At 33.0% G+C, this 21,227-nt stretch overlaps 1 protein-coding gene across 1 annotated transcript; it reads left to right on the top strand.

Annotated features, from left to right (window-relative positions):
- The first annotated feature begins 6,686 nt into the window (after positions 1-6,686).
- LOC137829709 (mitochondrial Rho GTPase 2-like) lies at positions 6,687-19,718 on the top strand. The gene is made up of 14 exons (XM_068636591.1): positions 6,687-7,119; positions 7,343-7,475; positions 7,580-7,729; positions 8,226-8,402; positions 8,493-8,744; positions 9,480-9,548; positions 9,676-9,731; positions 12,197-12,278; positions 17,359-17,570; positions 17,719-17,788; positions 17,976-18,088; positions 18,834-18,984; positions 19,084-19,267; positions 19,387-19,718. Exons 1-14 carry the CDS (start codon positions 6,914-6,916, stop codon positions 19,461-19,463), a joined length of 1,932 nt encoding a protein of 643 aa, XP_068492692.1. The 5' UTR covers positions 6,687-6,913; the 3' UTR covers positions 19,464-19,718.
- The last annotated feature ends 1,509 nt before the right edge of the window (positions 19,719-21,227 follow it).

Genomic DNA, 21,227 nt, shown 5'->3' on the forward strand with positions numbered 1-21,227 from the left:
GGATACCACAATCCAACATCCTTAGATCCTTGCAAATATTTCAGAATTCTCTTTGCTGCATTGTAGTGTGATTCCTTTGGATCAGATTGATATCTAGCACATAGACATACAACAAACATAATGTCAGGCCTGCTGGCAGTTAGATATAATAAAGAACCAATTAAACCCCTATACTTCGTTTGATCCACTGATTTTCCTGCAGAATCTTGATCCAACTGACAACTTGTTGAAATAGGAGTGCTGATTGCTTCACCAAGATTCAAAGGTTTCCTAGAACAAGCACACTTGAAAATCTCTTTGGAAAACCTTTCAAAAACTCTTTCAATCCTTCTTCTCACATGGAAATTGATTGATCTCTGTCAAAAGCGTAATTCCTCAGCACTTCTTCATGTGAGAGAGTTATTGTTTATATAGAAAACAGTTTCTAACTTCTTTTCAAAAAACAGTTGAAAAGCAGTTAAGAAAACAACAGATTCAGTTTTGAACTTAACAGATTTATTTTGTAAAAACTGCCAACTCAGCTTAACAGAAATAACTGTCTGAGTGGTACCTTTGGTGCCCTAACTAACTTGTGAAAAACCTTTCAGCAGACCAAAGAATAAACCTGTTCTTTCACAGTAAAACAGATTAAAGTATAGCATATAGGCCAGCTCAGCTTAACTGAAATAACGAACTGAGCTTTCCCTTGGTGCCTTAACAGAAATTTAGAAAAGCCTTTTAACAGAGAAGAAATAAACAGATTCTTTCTCCATAAAACAGATTTATTTGTGTACTGTTTTAAAACTGTTAAAACCATTTTAAAAAGCTTTTCAAAAACTATTTAACGAAAGCCTTTTTAACAGAGAAGAAATAAACAGATTCTTTCTCCATAAAACAGATTTATTTGTGTACTGTTTTAAAACTGTTAAAAACATTTCAAAAGGCTTTTCAAAAACCATTTAACCACATCATGTGCTTGATCTAGACTTGGTTAGGCATCTAGGATAGGTTACACAGCAAAAGGCAATCATACACACTTACAAGCCTAATTACAAATGAATCTAAAAACCTATTACAATCTTCAAAGCACTCAAGCCATTTTCTTCATCAAACACACATCAAGCCTTGGTAGGGAAGAAGCTTCCTCCAGCTTCAACAGCTGCTTCTTTCTCCCTTTTATTCAACCTTCCTTTTCGTTCGAAACTGTTCCGCTTCCACACTCAAAAGCTAAACTCTTACACTCTTACAAAACTGCCACATCACTCCCATCAGAATTACAAAAAAGCCCACTACCACATCCTCACCCAATGCCACGTCTGCGGTGTCAAGTCTGTGTTAGTTGGCAGAGGGTGTTAACAAAACATTTCTCATTCGTGATAATCTAGTCTTAAATGTGTAGCAGAGAGTTTTAAAAAGATGAAACTATATTTTTCATCACCAATAATATCAAATTTTGATAATTTAATAATTTCATTTGAGGGTTTTGATACAAACCAAGACAACAAGACGATGACCAAGGATGCACACTATGAAAGGTCATCTCAACATTCAAGTGAAGACCTCACCAGAAGGAGAAATGGATAAAGACCAGAGCATCTCAAGTTCTTCTTGCTGGTCTTCTTAAGAATAAAACAAGTTGTAAATAATTTGGGCTCACTTTGAGAGTCCAAATAGCAAATATAGGCTAGAATAAGGTATGTTTAGTATAATAGGGGATGTGGGTAGCATTTTAGCTTGTTCTTAGCCATTTTGGAAAGCATTTTGACCTAGTTTTTACAAGGACAAGCCTAAGATGCGGGTTGGACTTAATCAAACCCTAAGACTGCCCATTTTTTCTCTTTTTTCATCCTACCCCTTTAGCTTGTTCTCCAAGGCTCCTTCACCTATAAATAGGAGGCCTACCTAGTGTATTTTTCAAGTTGAAATTAATAGAAGAAGAGTTACCCTGCACAAATTGTGTGAGGTGTTAGTGAGGTTTGAGTTCCTCTTAGCATTTAGGTCTTATCTTGTGAGTATTGAGAGCTCTCAAGTGGCGGTTATCATCACTTATCTTGGAGGCCAATTACACTCCAAGTGGCGTGTTTCACTTCTCAAATCCATCACATAAGTTTTCTCCTTCCTTCATCTATTCTTCCATTGTCATTCAATTTTTACTCTTTGTATCATGTTCTTGTTTGGTTTTCCTTGTATCCATTCGACAATTCTATTTGGTTTCCTTTCCTTGTTTTTTAATTCCGCACCTTCTAGCATCATTTTCACCTTATAATTGTCTTTTCCTTTTGCTCTTGTGAAGTGAACCTTCACACTTACTTAACCACTTGGTTAAGTTCGTGTCCAGTAGTGGAAATCTTCTTAGAGTTCTCACCATATTCTTGCTTAAAATCTCAATCTAAGTAAAGTGTCACACAAAAAATGAACAATCCTAAAATCAACTCACATTAGGTTTTAACCAATTAATAAAACAATTTTATAGTTATCAAATTATCAAGCATTAAAATATTTACTTGATATGACAACATAATATAATATTTGTAATGTTATACAAGACATAAATTCAGTTTTAATTTTGTTATACTGTATGAAGAGCTTAATAGTTGACTCATAAATATCGATTAACATAAATAATCAAACTTATCATAATATATGATAAATATCACCATAAAAATTAATTAAATAACAACTAAATTTAGAGACAAAAAATAATTAGTCACTATATTAACTAAATTAGATATTAATTTAGAAATTAAAAAATTATTTATATAAGGTGGTTTCTATTTTGATAAAAAATTATAAAATAATTTCTAAATTAGTATCTAAATTAGCTACCAAGGTGTTAGCTACTAATATTTTAGATTCTAAATTGGTCTCAATTAGTTTTTTATAGACTAATTTAAAATCTAAAATATTAGTAGCTAAAACCTTGGTAGCTAATGGTTAGATACCATTTTAAAAATCACTTTATAAATTTTTATTAATAATAAAAACTACTTCAGATACCAATAATTTTTTTAATCTCTAAAATTGTCTCTAATTTAGTCAAATAGTAATTACTTATTTTGATCTCTAAAATTAATTACAATTTGATGATTTTATTGTAGTACATGATGTTGTTATTACACGAAAATAATATTAAAAAACAAAATTTGTTTTATACATAATAAGTTGAGTTTAACAATAAATGTGTCAATTCAAAAAATAATTGACTTTTGATCAAGTTCTCAAACTTGAAAAGAATATTAGCAGGCAACCATCAATGATCTTGTTTATGAAAATAGAAGGACCTTGCCATGTAGAACATATACCAATCTTATGTAAAACATGTGATGAAACTTGCATGTTGCTTTACTTTTTCTTTTTCAAGTGTTGGATCATTAGACCATCGGATTAAAAAAAATTTAGTGAATATTATTTGTAAACCATTCACCCATGTGAAGTTGTCTCACATAAGAAATACTTAAATTCCACATCCTTTCTTAGAGATTTTAACTTGTACTTTAAACAACCTTGTTTCTTGTTGTTGCTAATAATAATAAAATTCGAGAAAGAATAAGTAACTAGGTGAAAAGTAATACTTGTGTGCTTTATCTCACGAGAAGATAAAAGGGATAATCATAAATGTCTTTATGTACTTGTGTAAGTTGATGGTGACTTTGTACACTCATGTAAGTTAAGAGTAAGTTTATATATTTATGTGTAAGCTAGAAGTTGCTTTGTGCACTCATGAAATCAAAAAGTGGTAGTGAAAAATACTTATGTAATCTTCTAATTATAATGAAACCTTTTAAAATTTTCTTAAAGAAAAACTATACATAACTCACTTAAAGTGAACCAATATAAAAAACAAGTTTCCATTACTTTTATTATTATGTTTTCTAAAAGCATTTTTAAGTTATATTAAACCCCCAGTAGAGTTAACATGCTCTTTTGATGTCAGATCCACATTTTCTTTCATGCTCACGAAACTCTACATTGAAATCACCTCACGGATCCAAGGCTCCTTTAATTGATACACAATTTGACATAAATTCCTCCAAAAGATAAATATAAATTGCAAATGGAGATTCACATAAACTACTTATAGAAATCATCATTTATCCCACATAAGAAAGTCAAAATTGTGGGGATTGATCTATCTCCTTCACTTTCCATTTTTTTTATTATCATTCACATATAGTACCTCCAATCTTGTCCTTGCATATACTAATAATGTGAATGGAGTCCTTCATACTCCAAAATATGTAAAATACCTATATTGTATTTCTTAATACCATTTTGCTGATAAATTAGTCAATTTGGGGATTAAGAATAAGCTTGATTTTAAATGGTATTTTGTCATGCCACCTATTATTAGTTTGATTTTTTTTTCCACATAGGTTTCAACTTCCAATATTAGGAATTTTTGTGTTGTTTTCTTTACATACATTTGGTGTAGGTCACTCATGGTCTTCTATCTTTTTTTTTTTATCATATGATTTAACCCATGTAATGATAGATAATTGGTGAAGTATGAGGTGTTAGTTAGCTAAGATGTTAGAGTTCATAATAATGCATTCATTCTTCTACAACTCCAACTTAAACTATTCATTGATAAATGATGGTGGGATTAAACTCTATTGCAAACACATTTATTATTATCAATATTTAAAATCGATGTAGACTTATTTTTTTTCAAATTCCTTGGTTCCATGTAATGCTTCATGACATTTGTCAACATTTTTGTTTGATCATTATTACACATTCCTTGAGATTTGACTTATTCCACTTTTAACCCCTTATTCGAATTGATTAGAACCCTCCACTTTTTTTTTTATCTTTTTCTACAATTGATTCATTGTATGTTTAAAGTTGTGAATATTTTCCCATTACTATTATGAACTTCATTAATTTTTAGTTCCTTTTGTTGCAAGAATTTCCAATTCCTTTTGTTGTAGGCATCTTGATTTAGTAATATGAATAATTGTTCGATGATCCATGATCCACGATCATAAAGTCCCTTTGATTGTGTGGATGATTAGAAAATCTAGTCACTTTTTTTGAAAGTCAAAAATAGAGTTTAGTTGCTCGTTCTAGTGTTGAAACAAAATATAGAACGCATACGAAAAATTATTAGTATCTATTGTCTTTCCCACCTCAATTTTCAATTTTATTAATCTACTATAGCTAACTGGATCTCAGATATCTCAATTTACTGATACTAATTTCATATATTGTCTTAGTTTAAGGTCATATTTATCCCATTTAAAATAAAATAAAATCCCTTGTATTTCAATTTAATAACATAACCTAAAACATAGATCCAATTTTTGTTTTTATATTGATTTCCATACAAATTCTATTGGAGCACAACTTTTATTGAATTGACATTAATTTATCAATTTTTAATGAATTAAATTTTGTTTCTGATTCTCAAGTGAACGATATAAAATTCAATAGGTAATTATGGTATTTTTATATAAACCATCATTTTAATCATATAAAATAATCATATATTTTATGATCACTATAAAAAGAATAGTGATGTACATTGCCCATTAAGCAATTTGTCCATTTAAACCTTTTACTTCACAAATTGCACTTAAAAGAAGTCATTTGGCATGTCCAAGCAAAATATGTTGTCATCCATTCCTTATAAATTTTATTCTTAATCATCTTAAGACAACCCATTTCATAAGAACATTTACCATTAATGGATTTTTTCTTACAACACTATTCCTTAAACTGAATCAAATCACTTCAATAGTAGGACATGGATTGATCTCCTACTCATCATCTACATATTTTATTTATTTAAAGAATTATTTTTAAGCAGCTCCATCTCTTTAATCATTGAATTATACCCTAAAATAATAGCACCCATTCCTCTATGATAAAGACTCTTTGCAAAGGGTTTGGAAGAGCCTTTACTTCCTTCATTTCACTATAAAATTTCATACCACGTGTATCATTATTGTCTCCATTACCTTATCCCCATCTTATTCATACCTCCAATATAAATCAATTGAAACCCGAATTATGTTATAACCACTTCCTATCCCACTTAAGACAACTTTTGTATCCATGTGTGAACAAAATTAGTAAAATGGTATAACTTTTATGGATTATTATTCTACATAATAAATGTCAATTTTAATAATTAAAAATATAATTAAAAATAAAATTTGAAATAATTTTAAATTTTGAAATAACATTTATTTTTAACCCCCAACCAATTTTATAATTACGTCTTTTTATTATATTACTCATGGTAGTATGATTTTATAAAGACCAAATTGATAAATTTAGTTCATAGAATACTGTGTTTTCTCTTCAATAATCTTTAAAATAATAAAATTATACAAGTAATTTATAATTAAAAGTTGGGAAAAAAACTAATTTTACTTGTATCATCGTGATTACATCGAGTTTTCATAGTATAAATCGGCATATTATCTTTTTACTAAATAGATAACCTTCATAATATATTAATATATAAACCAACTAAGAGGATTAATTATTAGGCCATGGTCTTATTGCTTTAAGAACTATATAGTAAAGTTCTTAAAAAAAGAAAAAAACAATTAAACTAATTTCATTTTATATAATGTATATAGTAAATATGATTCTTAAAAATTGTTAATAGGTTTTGAATTATTATTTTTTATGTAAATTTGTCCTTAGTTTTTTTTTTCTGTTCTGTATTTAAGCGGAGTTATAGAAATGGTTAACTTGACCTAATCAACAGCATAAAAAATTTATTTTGGTTCAACAATAAACACATATTTTTAAGGATCTATTGGCCAATGTTTCATATTTACTCAAATTTAAATTCGTTGTGTCGGAACTGGCAAGGAATATATAGATTCCAAGCTCCTAGATCAGTTGTCTAAAAACACACCGCGCCGCGTTTCCATACGAACCTGTCCAACATTTCTCGTCTATTCAGTGCTTTCCTGCAATGGTTGGCCCCTTCAGCGCCGACGATCGCAGGGTGGTTAGAATCGCCGTTGCAGGCGACGGTGGCACCGGAAAATCTACACTCGTAGCCGCAATTGCGTCCGAATCTTTCCCCAAGTCCGTCCCGCCCGTGTTTCCTCCCACTCGCTTGCCCCATAATCTGTACCCCGATTCCGTTCCTCTCACCCTCGTTGACACACCTTCCAGGTCTCTGCCACACTCGCATTCCTTCTCCGCACCATCACCATTCAATTCAAGAAAAACTAAAGAAAACTGACAGTAATAATACTTTTGTAAATAATTGGTTAATCGGAAGCCCTAGATTTAACTGAAAGGAATGCCATTCAATTTTCTTAACCTAAACTTCATGTAGGAGTTATCTCGTTTGAATTAACACTTTCGTCGCGACGTGTGATTTGTATTGTTTTAGCTTCGAAAAGCAAGACGCGCGCAATGAAGAATTGAAGCGAGCTGACGCTGTGGTCCTAACCTATGCCTGCGATGAACCGTTGAGCTTTGAGCGTTTGAGTGCTTACTGGCTCCCAGAACTGCGGAAGTTGCAGGTTAGTTTTGCTTCTTTTAGCTACTGACAAATTTTCTGTTTAGTGATAAAGTGTGAAGTGAATGTGAAGCTGATGTTTGCCTTCTATTGTTTACTGTTATGCAGGTGAAGGCACCTGTGATTGTTGTTGGCTGCAAGCTTGACCTGCGGAATGAAAATCATCTAGTGAGCTTAGAGAGTCTCACCACAAATATCATGCAACAGTTCACTGAAATTGTCACTTGTGTTGAATGCTCTGCTGCTACACTTTATCAGGCATGTTGTTTTGCTGCATCATTGCTACTTGGTTGTGCTCAAGGTTTTAAATTGTGGTCGTAGTTTTATGTGTTTCTTGATATTGTTGGAAATTTGGACATATGCTGCTGATGTGGGCACAACTGTGGTTGCGTACACCTCCGAAACTTTGTTGTTGTGGGCGAAATCACAGTTGCAGAACCATGTTTTAAAGTCTTGGTCATGCTTACCTATTGTTAGTCTTGTAAATTATAAGTGTATACATAGTTAGTCTGTTATATGGTTAGAAAACAGCATCAAAATGTATGAGTGGATCATATTTTTGATTTTTAAAGATCACTCATTCCTGTTTTCCTTAGAGTGTGATTCATTACAATAATCCTAAGAAACTGGTGCATTGATGTGATAGTGCAAGGTCTGGCTTTAGGCATATAAGGATACCTTCTTGATGATATTGGAATTATATTAAACTCCCTATTTAGTAAAACTCAGGTGCGTTATATTTGATTATTTTTAGGTCCCTGAAGTTTTTTATTTTGCCCTAAAAGCAGTACTGCATCCAGTTGATCCATTGTTTGATTATAAAAGACATGGTTTAACAGATCGATGTGTGAGGGCGTTAAGAAGAATATTTATTCTATGCGATCATGACATGGATGAAGCTCTCAATGATGAAGAACTAAATAAGTTTCAGGTTTTGATAAATTACCCTCCCTGCCCTTTTTAGTTTGAATATTTAGTTTGTTTTTATCCCCTTTACTTTTGCTAATTCATATTTCAACAGGTTAAATGCTTCAATACAGCATTGCAGCCATCTGAAATAGTAAAAGTCAAAACAATTGTACAGCAGAAAGTACCTGACGGAGTCAACTCTATTGGTCTTACCTTTCCAGGCTTTATTTATGTCCATAACATGTTTCTAAAGAAAGGACGAACAGAGACATTGTGGGCTGTTCTAAGAAAATTTGGATATGATAATGATTTAAAACTCCGGGATGACTTCATTCCAGTTCCATCTACGCATGCTTCTGATCAGGTTGTACTCTTTTTTCTCTTGGTTTTGGCTGTTTATGAAATTCCATTTCGATCTTCTTGTTTGGGTTAATTGGAAGAGGTTAGAGTATTGGGTCAACCATTCAATTGTTATAATCTCTATCTACACTTGTATTGATCATAACAGAAAATTTGTGTAATTGTTATATGAGGAAAACTAAAATGTTATCTATGAGTGGTACTTGTTCTAGTAATATTAGCCATTAATTACTAATTCTGTATCAATATTGATGATTGCTCAAAACCAAACAAGTAGGAAATGTTAGCTGACAGATGTGAACTACTCACGTCACTAGATCGATGATTACAAAGAATCTAGATTTTATTTTTGTTCTAAAATTTAGCTCTTTTATGTTGTGTGGTTATTCATTTTCCAGACTCCAAATATTTCCTTTTCTATAAATGTATGGAAGTTTGGAATGTAATAATTTACAGCTAGTACTTGACATATTATAATATTATTCCACTTTTCTCATTTTTGAATTGGAAAAAGGATGCAAATATTTGATGGTATAGTTTAGTGATGCATGCTTCTTCAGTCAAATGATCATTTTCGCAGAATCAGGAGACATGTTTTCTCTTTTTACCAATCACTGCACATCCTCTTGTTTTAGGGCATTAAGTCCCAACAAACATTTTTGTGAACGTGTTCTTTATGATTGCTATATAGCTTGCAAATGATATGTAAGAACTTACTTTCTTAGACATTATCATGCAGAGTGTGGAGCTGACAGGTGAAGCTGTAGAGTTTCTGAATGAAATCTTTCAATTGTTAGATACAGATAAAGTATGTATAACTCTTGGATTATCTTGACCACTACTATGTGCTTTAAACACCCCCTTTATGTGGCTTTCCATGAATAACATCAATATACTCTTCTAATTTTCGGTTTGGAAACCTGATACTTTTCTAGGATCTAACCCTACGACCTGCTGAAGTTGATAAACTATTTGATACTGCACCAGAAAGGTGACCTTTCCCAGTAGTATCATCCTAATTTTATGTTTATTGTAATTGTAATTTCTTACCTTGATGAATATAATTTTGAGTTTTCTTTGTAATTTTTGTTATTCTCTTTTAATTAAGTGGTTGAATTGTCACATGGAAAGATAAAAAACCCACATATGAAGGTGAACCATTTATGTTCTCATGGTGGGAAATAATGATGCATATAGTAGAAACTAAAAGCAATACTAGTGGGAGTTAATTGCTAGTGGACATTAAAAACTACTCAGTAGGAATTAACGTGGAATTTAGCAAGTCTTATTATGGTTGTCTAGAGGGGTACATAATTTAGCTTATAAAAAGATGTATTTGTAATGTAATAAAAGGATATATATGAATTCTAAAGAAAATAAAATTTTCTGTTTATGAAAATTTAAATTGGAGTTCGAAGTTATAAGAATCCAAATTTTGATCTTATTAGGGTAACTTATGGCGATCAATTCCGTGACTTATCACTTACCTTCTCATCTTTCTTGAGTGTGACGTTAATATCCTTTCACAAACTGAATGTCAGAACATTTCCCCTTCCGTTTTCTCATCAGTAGTCCACAACTCATTGACTACCTCTAACAACTTGGCGTATTGCTTTAGTAGATAGAGGAGTGCTTTAGATAACTTCTAGGTTCAAAACTCAATAACATATTGATAGGATCCTTGAGGACGCAATAATTTACAAACTTAGTTCAAGGGCTTAGCTTAAATAGTAGGATGACACAAAATTTTGTACTCGCGGATATCTGCCGGTAAAATCCATAATGGGTACTAAACATGTACCTTTAATGGATACTCACGGGTAACAAGAATAGGTATTTTAATTACCCGTTTTTTAATGAGATGGGTACATGTATCATATTATCCAATCTGCGGATACCTATTATTTGTATACTTTTTGAAAATCAAGTGATAAAAATAAAGTTATGGATGAGAGAAACATTAACAATTGAAGAATTGTTTAAAATTTGATTTTATAGATTTGTGTTTTTTACTTCAACTTAGAAATTAAAGTTGTCTTTAAAGAGATTAATGTTTTTTAAACGGGTGCAACGTACTTGAATTTATTTTTTTAGAAGACTAAATTTATTTGTACTGATATTTTATTATGCAATTTTATTTGAATTATACTTTAAGATCAAATTTTTGTTTGAGTTTATATTTAAAAAAAATTACTTTTAATAATCTTAATTTAAAAAAAAATATCCATGAGTATCTATAAAAATTCATAGGTTAAAAATATCTGCAGGTATCCAAGAAGTAACTAACAGAGTGGAGTTGTTTGTCTCATCCCAACCTGATGTCATGCATAAGTAGGAGGAGGTAGGAGAGGGATCCTTTTTGAAGGTTAACATCGCGAAACCAAGTTGCACCTTTGTTATCAAAGGGGAACTCTTGGAAGGAGAAATCTCCTTTTGTCGTAAAGATTCAACTATTATCGTTAGCCTCTATTGAATCTTGCCCTCTTCCCCACCATATCTCTGCTCTTCCATTCTTGGGTGCCTAACACATTTTGCAATAGGAACTTCCTTAATAATATGCTAGTTGTGCTTGCTGAGAATCACTCCTAGGTTTTTATTAGATATTGTGCTGAATATATAAACGACTTGCTTCTTGAACTTGCTAATGTTAGCACTTTATGTGTTGTTTTGGGGGTTTTGTGCAACTCCACAATGGGTTTTGTAAATATATTGTTTCATAACATGCATCATAACTTCTTTGAGAGATAGATTGGAACTGGCTTAAATTTGCTGAAAGAAAAGCAAGGGTCAAATATGTTGAGCTAAATATCAAGCAAATAGTTCTAGGCTAATAATAATGGATATTTGGATTCAATTATTTTCTTAGGTTATATTATTAAGATCCTTCTCTCGTTGGTTGGTAATGCTCATCCAACAATGATGAGAACTTAGGGCTGGTAAGTTTTTTTTGTCTAATTCATCGACTCTAGTTATGCGAGGTTGATTTAGCATATATTTTCTTTCATTTGAATCAGCCCTATGGGCTTATTAGTGTCTTGTTTATATTGATTGTGAGGAGCAATTTAAATTGTGGTTTTGTCTCGACCCTTGTTGTTGTCGGAAGTTACGGTTGCAATAACTCTAAAAACCTTAACATTGTGGTCAAAATCATAGTCATTGACCTTGTGAAAAACCTTGATTGTGAGTATGGATGCTTGTAGCATTTTATACTAGTGTAGTTATAATGGCTTGAAAAAAAAAACTCAGTACTTTGGGGAATGGATTGTTTCACTTATTTGAGAAATCTGAACATGAAAAATGTGATGCTTACTCCTTTTAGATTGATTACTTGAAACGAATAGGAGTAGTATTAATTTTAAACCTTTTATCCATGTTCAAGTGTGATGTGTTTTTGACAAAAGTGTCTCCACCTTATGTTTTCTGCATCTAAAATTTTCACTTGTTTCTCAATTTCAGTCCATGGAACAATGCTCCATATAAGGATGCTGCAGAGAAAACTGATATGGGCTATATATCTCTAAATGGATTTCTGTCTCAGGTGCTTATTTTATACTTTTCTTTATTCTTTAACTTTCATGATTGGATGTCTGAAAGGATTTTTGTGATTCCTGATTCTTTAGCATCATTGATGCTAATGGTCTACAAAGGTTTTTTTCCTTGCTAATATAGTGAATAGATTGTGGGGGTGAAGTTGAGACTTGACATAGGTTATCTGCTAGCGATTGTCATCAGTATTATATATATTTCTGTATGATTAAATGAAGAAAGAGAAATAACAAAGAGCAGTAGCTCCCAGCTCAAAGAAGAATATCTAGACTTGACAATTCAGTTAGTATTTGCGTATCCCCCTCATAACAACATTTCTCTCTCTTTAACTAACTTTCCCCAGACCTAACCTATGAGCTGTTTTGTAATAATGGGCCTAACTAATCTTATGTCTACATGTATACACCTAAAGGGGTTTAGGGGATTTTGAAATTGGGTTTGGGTTCCAATCAATTCCACCTCCTATAAATCTTGCCTTGTCCTGAAGGTAAAAGGTACAAAACTTCTCCTTGATACCCTTTGGTTCTTACCAAGTAGCTCCTTCAATTGGTTTAGTCTTCCAAAGGATGAGCCTTTATGTGACTACTTGCCATTACACTTACTTTCTCTAGAAGCTAGAACTTCCTCTGGAGCAACTAGATTCGTGTCTTCAACCTCCATCTCAGGGGGCATTGTGATTTCTATTGCTTTACCTTGATAAGATTTCTTGAGCTAGGATACATTCAACTCAAAATGAACCTTGACTACTTCTGGAAATGGTAGCTTATATGCTACCTCCCTTGTTATGGGCTACAATATGGAAAGGACCAAAGTAGCATAGAGACAATTTTGGATTGATCCACTTTGCTATAGTATATATTCATGTGGTCTCAGTTTAATGTACATTTTAATCACCATTGGCATATGTCACTTGTCTGTGACGAGAATTTGCATGTTTCTTCATACTTTGTTGAACTCTTTGTAGATGATGTTGCAATTGACAAAAAGCTTCGTATCTCTCAACTAAAACACACACACACACACACACTTTGACTCAACTAAGGTTTCCCCATTAAAAAACCGCATGACAATTGGTGGAGGCCTATCATACACAATTTAAAATGGTGTTTTTTAGTTGTTGTATGGTATGATGTATTATACCAAAATTCGGTCCATGACAACCAAAAATGTCATTGTTTTGGCTCTTTGGAAGAAAAACAATGTAGGTAAGTTTTAAGGCATCAGTTAACCATCTTTGTTTGGCTATCCATTTGAGGATGGTAGGAAGTACTCGTGTGCAACAATATTCCTTAGGGGAAAAATAGTTCCTTCCAAACTTGCTCAAGAAAAGCATGTCACAGGCATAGTGATAGATAAATCCATAAATGACTTTCTGGGAAAAAGTTTCAATGAGTCTTGACAGTAAATGAGGGTTTAAGGGTGGTAAAATGTGCATATTTAGATAACTAATCAACTACTACCTTTATAACTTCATACCCATGTGACTATGGAAGCCCATGATAAAGTCCATTGAAATCTCTTCCCAAATTTGCTTTGGGATTGGTGGTAACAACTTAGTTGGGGACAATGTTTGGTATTTGTGTCATTAACATACATCACACCCATGAAAAAATCCATAACACTTTTCTTCTTTCCCTTCTAGTAAAAGTTTCTAACCAACCTCTTGTATGTTTTTGTGGGATTAAAGTGCCTTCCCAAAAGGGTGGAATGAAACTATTGTAATGATACATGATCAACGATGAACTTTTTTTGATAATTATAACAACTTCCCTTCATAGAAAATAATCCTTGCTACCAATTATAACTGGGTTTGCTTGTTGGGTCAGCTTGCAAAGTATTTTGCAATTGAATCAAATCTAGATTTATTTGTATTTCCTTCTTTTACTTAGAAAAGTCCAACCAGAGCGGACTCATACATATGGTTCCCAATTCAACAATAGCATGTCTTATTGGTGTGTCATTTGCGGCTTTGTTTTCAGGACCGTGTTTATTCACAACATCAAATTAGTACCCCAAAAGCTTGCATGGCCAACTTTGTTGCGGAAAAATGATAATTCTTTGGTGGAGTAAATGCTTCAAGCTCCTATGATCGATAAACACCTTGAAACTTTTTCCCATAAGGTAGTGCTTCTAAAGTTGAAGAACAAGAACAAGTGCCATAATAATCTTTTCATGGATAAATTTGTTCTTGATGAAAGAGCCTTGCTAAAGTATGTTATCCGTCTTTGGTCCTACATGAGGACTGTACTGTACCTATCCCATAACCAAAAGAATCACATTCAACCACAAACTCCTTGGTGATATTAGACAAAACTAGTACAACAAAGGAAACTAAACAACCCTTGAGATGATATCAAAGGAAATTTGAGCCTCCTTCCCCAATGAAACCAATATTTTTTAGTTAGAGGGACAAGCTAATTTCCCACAATCCTTGATGAACTTCTTGTAGTACATAGTGAGCCTTAGGAACCCTCTTACTCCCTTGAAATCTCAAGGGACTAGCCAATCTCAAATAGCTTGAACCTTTGAAGGGTCCATTTCCACTCCTTGTGTTGAAACAATATGAATATATTATAATCTTGGTTGTTTGAAGGAATATTTTTTTTTTCTATTTACAACAAACTAGTGTTGGACCAAAAACTTTGACCATTTAATTTAAATGGAAAAGATGATGTTAGGTCTTTTGAGATGATACATCAGGGAGGATCAAACCAATGAGAATTGAGCCAAACCACATAAGGAATTGACACCACCTTCAACCCAAAATCTTAAGGTAATGCGTTTGTGAGTTTTTTTCCTTAAATGTTGTTCAACTTATTCATTTCTACTGAATGTGGGACTTAGACTCACTCTTGGATTCCTAACAATAAAATCATATATAAGTCGGGTACAAACCTCAGCTTAAAAGCTAGTATTGTGATGTTGACTTAGACATAAAGCTACTTACTAAGATGATATTAAAGTCATTCAGAGCTTATAATAGTCAAGTTTATTGGGGCTAGTGTGCCTCCATTATTGAACTCCTTTTAGACCATCTACAAATATCTAATCTCACGCTAAAAATATTCATTCCTTAGTGTGAGGGGGTGTGTTGAAGATCTTACATCAACTAGGAATAAAGCTAAATTATAATATATAAGTGGGGTACAAACATCAACTTAAAAGCTTGTGTTGAGTTAGACATAAACCCATTTACTAAGAGATGAGACTGCCTCCAAGTAGGGCTATACACCAATATATCATCAAAGAATACCAACACATACTTCCTCAATAATGGCTTAAAAATGGAATTCATGGTAGATTGAAAGGTTGAAGGTGCATTTATGATTCCAAAAGGAATCACAAGATACTCATAGTATCCCTTATGGGTGCATAATGCAATTTTGTGTGTATCTTCTTGCCTCATCCTTATTTGATGGAACCCAAATAAAAGAAATCTTAGAGAAAAAAAACATGACCCATTCAACTCATCTAACTACACATTTATGGTTGGAATAGGTTATTTGTCCTGAATAGTTACCTTATTCAACGCTCTAGAGTTCACACACATTCTCCAAGTTTTGTCCTTCTTAACTAAAAATCATTGGACTAGTTCTATGCTTGATTGCACCCTCAATCAACAAGTCCTCCAATTGTTTGTCAATCTCATCCTTGTGGTGGTAAGCATGACTGTACAATCTAACACTCATTGGGTTACTATTTGGCTTCAAGGTGATGGCGTGATCATTGTTCACCTTTGGATTCTGAAAGGCTAATTGGTGTTGATTAAGATTTGCTCAAGTTCCTTACTCTCAAAAGGAGGACTAGCTGATCATGTTGTCCTCATTTTCTATAGCCACATTTTGTATGATATTTCTCGCAAAGATGCAGTATGATTTCTATCTTGGACTTGATATCCCTTAATGTAATCAAATGACCATTCTTCTCAAAGTTCATTGTCTCCCTCTTCCAATTTGTTGCAGTTTTCCCCAAGGTCACTGCCCACCCAACACAAAAGTAGCGTCCATTCCCCCTAACTCCAATCCAACACACATGTATCCACAACTATATTATATCTTCCCACCTTTACTTTTCAATAGCTAGGCAAATTCCTCTTGCCTTGCACCTACTTCCATTTCCTAAACATACTCCGTAAGTTTGTGTCAATCACCTTCAATCCCAAATAAACCACTAACTCTGTAATGTAACTATATAAAATTGTGATGAGCTCTACTATCCACCAACATAATATGGGATAATCATTCAGCAATCCTTTAAACTTAATGGTCTCTGAATGGACTCTTTCTTGATGATCAATTGCCCTAGGATCCAAACCATAACATGTTCTTCTTTGTCCTCTCTCTATCTTTAATGGCAACTAATGATTCTTCCTAGAAGTCATCACTTTTCCCAATGAGTTGGTGCAATTGTTTGTCTAGCATTAGTGAGTGGGATTGTAATGTTTCCCACTCTTGAAACCCAACCCGTTATTGACATGTCTATCACTAGCTATGAAGATTCAGAATAGCAATTTTTGAGGTTGTTACTTCTTTTAATTGCTTGGAAAGATACATTAAAGGAAGTTACTTATTGTTATTATTGTTCGGGTTTGAAAATTTTGGATTTTTGATAATCTGGACGGCTATCCCTGAGTTCCATCTGTTACTTAAAAACTATTGCTTTGTTGCGGGGATAAAACCTCCCTTATATATGTGTATTACCTAAGGAGGGATCAAGTTACTTTATGAGTAACACTAAAATAGTTACTCCTCATTCTCATTTTTTTAATGGTTAAAGATGAGTTACTCACTGTAACAGTTAGATTAAAAAAATACTAAAGGTGGGAATGAGAGTAACTTTTTCAGAGATTGCTAATCCCTCCTCACTTTCTCTCTTGATATATATGTTTATTCTCTTTGCTTCATCTTTTGGATGGGATGGGTTGTTGTTTTCTCTAGCCACGTGACTTGGTTCCTTCATTTATATTTTGTATTTCAGACAAATTGAAAAGAATTATCTTATTTACAATTCTTCAGATTTAGTTGGAAATTGAGGTATTTTTGTTGATGTATCTTTTAAATTATATGGTGCAGTGGGCCCTCATGACATTACTCGATCCAAAACTTAGCTTGGCTAATTTGATTTACATCGGATATAAGGGTAATCCTGCAGCAGCACTCCGTGTCAGTCGTAAAAGATCATTAGATCGCAAGAAGCAAATGACAGAAAGAAATGTGTTCCAATGCTATGTTTTTGGTTCTAAACATGCTGGGAAATCTGCTTTGCTGTACTCCTTACTGGGAAGGCAGGCCTCTGCACCAATCTTCATAATCAATTCCTTGTCTTTGTTGTTTCCTTTTCTTTTATCCATATCAGCATGTGAAATTTGATATACTCATACTTTTTATTGTTTTCTCCCTCCAAAGCAACAATTAATTGTGTCATTTTCACAGGCCTTTCTCAAATAATTATACTCCAACAACAGTTGAGCAGTATGCGACAAATGTCATTGAACTAAAAGGGGTGAGGATGATATTATTTTATGCCATTTTAATGATTTTGTGAAACAGAATTGTCTTCCTCTCATGTTTTGTCTCAGTATACTCTATTGCTGATTACCATATTAGGAAGCATGGTAGACGTTGTTGTGGAAGTTAAATGGGTATAAGATGGATTCTGTATACTCATAATCCTGATGATAGCTATACAGGTAACTCGGAAAATTCTCATATTGCGTGAGATACCTGAGGATGGATTACCGGAATTTTTGTCAAATCAGGATTGTTTGGCTGCGTGCGATGTAGCTGTTTTTGTGTATGACAGGTGGGGTGCAAAATGATTTTAAGTGGTAATAATTTGTTACAGGATTATCGATTCACTTTAGCTAGATTTTTGTTTTGCATTATCGATTTACTTTAGCAAGACTTTTGTTTTGCACGTGGAAACACAAGTAATGCAAGATCTTTCAGAAATGTTTATGATTCACTTAAAGTGGTTGATTGCATGTTGTGTTTCCCTAAGAGCTGGTTAATTATCTATAATCTTCTAACCCATTTTGCATGCATTATTTTGTAATGCAGTAATTCCTTAGAGTCTTGTAGAGAGAAGAGAGATAGAGTGAATGAGAAAAAACAGATGACAAATAGAGTATACAAGTACTAGTGAGACCTACTCACTTTTTAATTCTCTCAATTTTTTCTCTATCCTACCAAATAATCCCGTTTTTATCCCCTATTTCCACCCTCTTCAACCAAACATACCATTAAGGTGATGTTATATTCTGTAACAAAATTCATCTTACACTGCAAAAGATAATCTGGTGTATTAAATTAGCTTATTTTTGGAGAAGTATTTGTATTTTATTCTTCTTTTTCATCCTTCTAGAAAAAATGTTTTCTCATAAATAATCAAGCAAACATCCACTATATCAGCTTTTGTGGTTCTATTACATGGACATTAATGCTGTCGAAGTAGAATGACTGTCTCAATCTTCATTGCATATTTGTAGTACAACTATTTCCTGCATTTCGTTCCCGTATCAATATTTAAAATGCGTCCTGTTTTACAGCTCAGATGAATATTCCTGGAAGAAATCCAGAGATTTGCTTGAGAAGGTTGTTAGACATGGAGAACTAACTGGTTATAGAACCCCTTGCCTTGTCGTCGCTGCTAAGGATGATTTATCTCCATTACCAAGGGCAGTACTAGATTCATTTAAGGTAACGCGTTTTCAGCTCATGATTACAATATAGTTGCATACACGATGATTATCTGTAATGTCTAACTAAGTTGCGTATTTTTTTTATATTTTTATATAGGTTACCCAGGAATTGGGAATAAAGGCACCTGTTCACGTCAGTATGAAACTAGGTGATTCGAGTAATGTGTATAATAAAATTGTTAATGCAGCAGAACACCCTCATTTGAGCATTCCAGAAACTGAGATTTCACGAAGAAAGAAGCAACACCACCAGCTTCATCGCTCTCTTATTTTTGCCTTGGGTGCGTTTATTTTATCCACACTCGATATATTAACGCATACACTACAAACTTCCACAACATCTATTTTTTCCATTTTACGTACTAAACCATTTAAATAACTTCATACCTTGAATTTACAGTTGGGGCTGCTATGGCGGTTGCCGGTTTGACAGCTTGTCGCGTGCGTGCAGCGAAGAAGAATGCTAGTACTGCTTAGCAACCAAACAACCGTTATGCTTTTGCTTCGAACTTATTAACAGTTGACTTCATCACCAGTATTTTGCTTTCTAACCTTGGGCTACCTAAATTTAAATGTTTGATGTATAGCAATTACAGATTATCTTCATTGTTGTTGTAAGCATGTTTTAACAAGGCTTCTTCAATATGATTTATATCTAGTTTTTTTATTTGGTTTCCATTGGATGTACATTATAACCTCTCTAATAAGATCAAATTTCAAGACGTTTTGATAGCCCTTTACTATTCTCCCGAGCCATGTTTTTTTTTCTTCATTTTTTATCCCTTCCAACACCCTTTGGAGTCAACCTGTGGAAGTAGGTAAGGAAACATGAAAGCCAGTCAAATGTGACGTTTAACATAATTGTTGAAGATGTTAACTAACAAGGTTTGTTGTGAGATGTTGTAATGGTTCCTAAAACCAAACCAACCACACAATATTCAAGTAATATTTTGTTATTTGAATGAAGTGATTTATTGGATAAAATTTCTAGCGTACAAAAGACAAGTGTTGACAACAGGGAAACAAAGCAGGGATGTTAAGCAAGGGGAAGGAAAATCTATTACAACCTATCCTCTTTCTACTTACAATAATATATGATTCTCGTAATCCTGAAAACGTGGAGGCATTTTACGCATGTCATTGTTTTTTCGATTAGTTATGTCCATCAACATGTCCCTTTAAGGCCATATCCTTAATATTTTTAACTATATCTTACCTTCCCCGTTAAAATAACCTTGTCCGCAAAGCCAAGTTAAATTACTTATTAATGTCATATAGAGATTCCCATGTACGTACATAGAGCCTGTCCACTGGATAAACAAAAAAAGAAAAAAAAAGTATAATGTAGTTGAAGTTGAGGGAAACTAGAACAAGGAATGTGCTGATCTTGCGAATCACCAAGTCACAACTTCAGTAGTCAAACATGAAAGACTAGAGAAAGTTTCGCATGAAGCTATATAACATTAGTAGGACAGGCTCCAATTAAAAACTAAAACCTTAGAATGGTCGATTTCAATACCTCGATATAAAATGTTATGGCTTAATATTCCAATTTGTGTTGGTAAAATGAAACATTTAAAAGCTTAGCAAGTAGTAAGTGTTGTTGTATAACACTACTTAAGTGTTCAAGATGGAGGTTCTACTTGGAGTTATAGATAAAAATGTCATCCAAGAATATTAGCATAAACTTATGTAGAAATCAACGAAAGACATTAGTCATGTTGGACTGAAAAGTAAGTGAGGCGTTGGTTAACCTAAGGGCAATGTACTACTCATAATGTCCATGATGAAAGTGAAAATAGTTTTATGATTATCTGTTAAAGTGTTAACAATGGAAAATATGAAAATATTATTAGAGTAAATGCAGAATAAATTTAGACATGAGAATGTAAGGTATTATCATAAGAGAATTTTAATGCTTCACAATCACAACCGATTCAGACTATATAAAATGAACTCTAAAAGTTGCTTTTATAGACATAGAGAAAGTGCTCACATTTACTCTATACTTACTAATACTAAACTCATGAGAAGTACCCTATCATATGTTAAAAGTTTTAACACTCCTTCTTGAGATATGTTTCTTTAAAACTCAAATCATAATTATTATGATATTAATCATCTTCATCATCGATACCCTGACCATCTTCATTATTATCATCATCCTCACTATCTTTATTATCATCCTCATCATTATCATCCTCATCTTCTTCTTCATGACATTCTTCAAAAACATGTTTA

Source organism: Phaseolus vulgaris, chromosome 7, assembly GCF_000499845.2.
Source record: "Phaseolus vulgaris cultivar G19833 chromosome 7, P. vulgaris v2.0, whole genome shotgun sequence".
Classification (NCBI taxonomy): Eukaryota; Viridiplantae; Streptophyta; class Magnoliopsida; order Fabales; family Fabaceae; genus Phaseolus; species Phaseolus vulgaris.